Source organism: Trypanosoma equiperdum, assembly GCF_001457755.1.
Source record: "Trypanosoma equiperdum strain OVI genome assembly, contig: ctg_386, whole genome shotgun sequence".
Classification (NCBI taxonomy): Eukaryota; Euglenozoa; class Kinetoplastea; order Trypanosomatida; family Trypanosomatidae; genus Trypanosoma; species Trypanosoma equiperdum.
In genome coordinates, this window is record NW_027124294.1 from 447 (window position 1) to 1,799 (window position 1,353).

A 1,353-nucleotide genomic window follows, 5' to 3' on the forward strand; every position below is an offset into this window, starting at 1 on the left:
TTGGTTCCCCATTACTGCAGCCGGTATTGGAGAAGACACGTATGTAAGGGCAGTAATCAAGCAGTTCATTGGGACCACCCCTGTTGCTCTGAGAAAAGTACTGGTATTGTACTGGCAGTGAAGACGAGTACGAGTAAATTGCACATGACCCCAGCCCAGTACGGTCAGATGTACAAATATTCTCACCCTTCTTTGTTTCAGAAGTACAAAACACATCAGGAAAGTTGCTCCTTCCATTCTCTACACACCTCTTTTCCAGAAACTCGCAGCCTCGTCCCTTACCAAAATGCATATCTTCTTCAGTTCCCCATTTGGCTTTGTAAAAACCCATATCCTCAAATAATGCCATAGTTAGCACACTATAACGGCCTCCATCGCTGCTTTTCATACCCGTCATCATCTCTTCCATTGCGATCCTACGCTCCCAATGCGTGTTTTTCGTACCATCACCACCTTCATCCTCCAGTTCCATACCCGTGATTCTATCACAACCATAAAATAGTCGCGCCTTCTTTACCACAGTTTGTGACTTTACAACCCATACAGGGCCCTTACCGCGGATGCCAGATTTCTGTTGCACAAGCTTCAGACCCGTCATGATATCAAAACCAAATCCAAGAGCATGAGCAATTTCATGTGCCGTCACACGCATACTACTATCATGAGAAGTCAGCACTTCAGGTCCAATATTGAAAACACCAACAGTAGGGCGTCCATCCCTCAACTTCGCACACGGACCTGCCCATGCTGCAGGTGAACCCATTGGACCAGCGGCACCATATAACACCATATCAGCGTCGGAGACACCTGTAGTGCGGTGGTCCTGAGGAATGTTAAAGTTTTTGCAAAATGTGTATACTTCAGGAACCTTTATTGGGCCTTGAACAGGTTGTACCATGAGGCGATCAGTGTGCATCTTCAATGCATCCGGTATAACAACAGCCAGAAGAGATTTCTTTTGTGGTGTGAGCAAAGAATTATCAGTACACTGATAATTTATCCCTTTAAAGTTAGAGCGAGTTTCACCCACACTTCCACAATATTTTCTCCGGTCGTTTATGTCAAATTCAAAAACTTTAAACCTAATAGGATGCCATCCTGCCGTTGAACTCGTAACAATCGCATGCACCAGATCTCCTTTAGGTACCGGAGGCTCATCCACCACTGGAAGGTCCCGCATACTCATGTTTTTCATCAACTTGCCGAAGTCACACCGATGCGGTGGGATATTGCCTTCAGTCACATCACCACATAATATCAAACCCAGTAAAAAGGGAACGATATAACGAGGGAACATAATTAGTGTCATATATACACACTGAAGCGTATCAATAGATATTTGCAAATCCTTAA

At 44.6% G+C, this 1,353-nt stretch overlaps 1 pseudogene across 1 annotated transcript in view; it reads right to left on the bottom strand.

Moving 5' to 3' along the window:
- TEOVI_000156300:pseudogene overlaps window positions 1–1,309 on the bottom strand; it is a 1,694-nt pseudogene extending 385 nt beyond the window's left edge. Inside the window, exon 1 of the mRNA in view lies at window positions 2–1,309. Coding sequence covers window positions 2–1,309 — 1,308 coding nt within the window. The remainder of the gene's footprint in view (window position 1) is intronic.
- Between the last annotated feature and the right edge of the window lie 44 nt (window positions 1,310–1,353).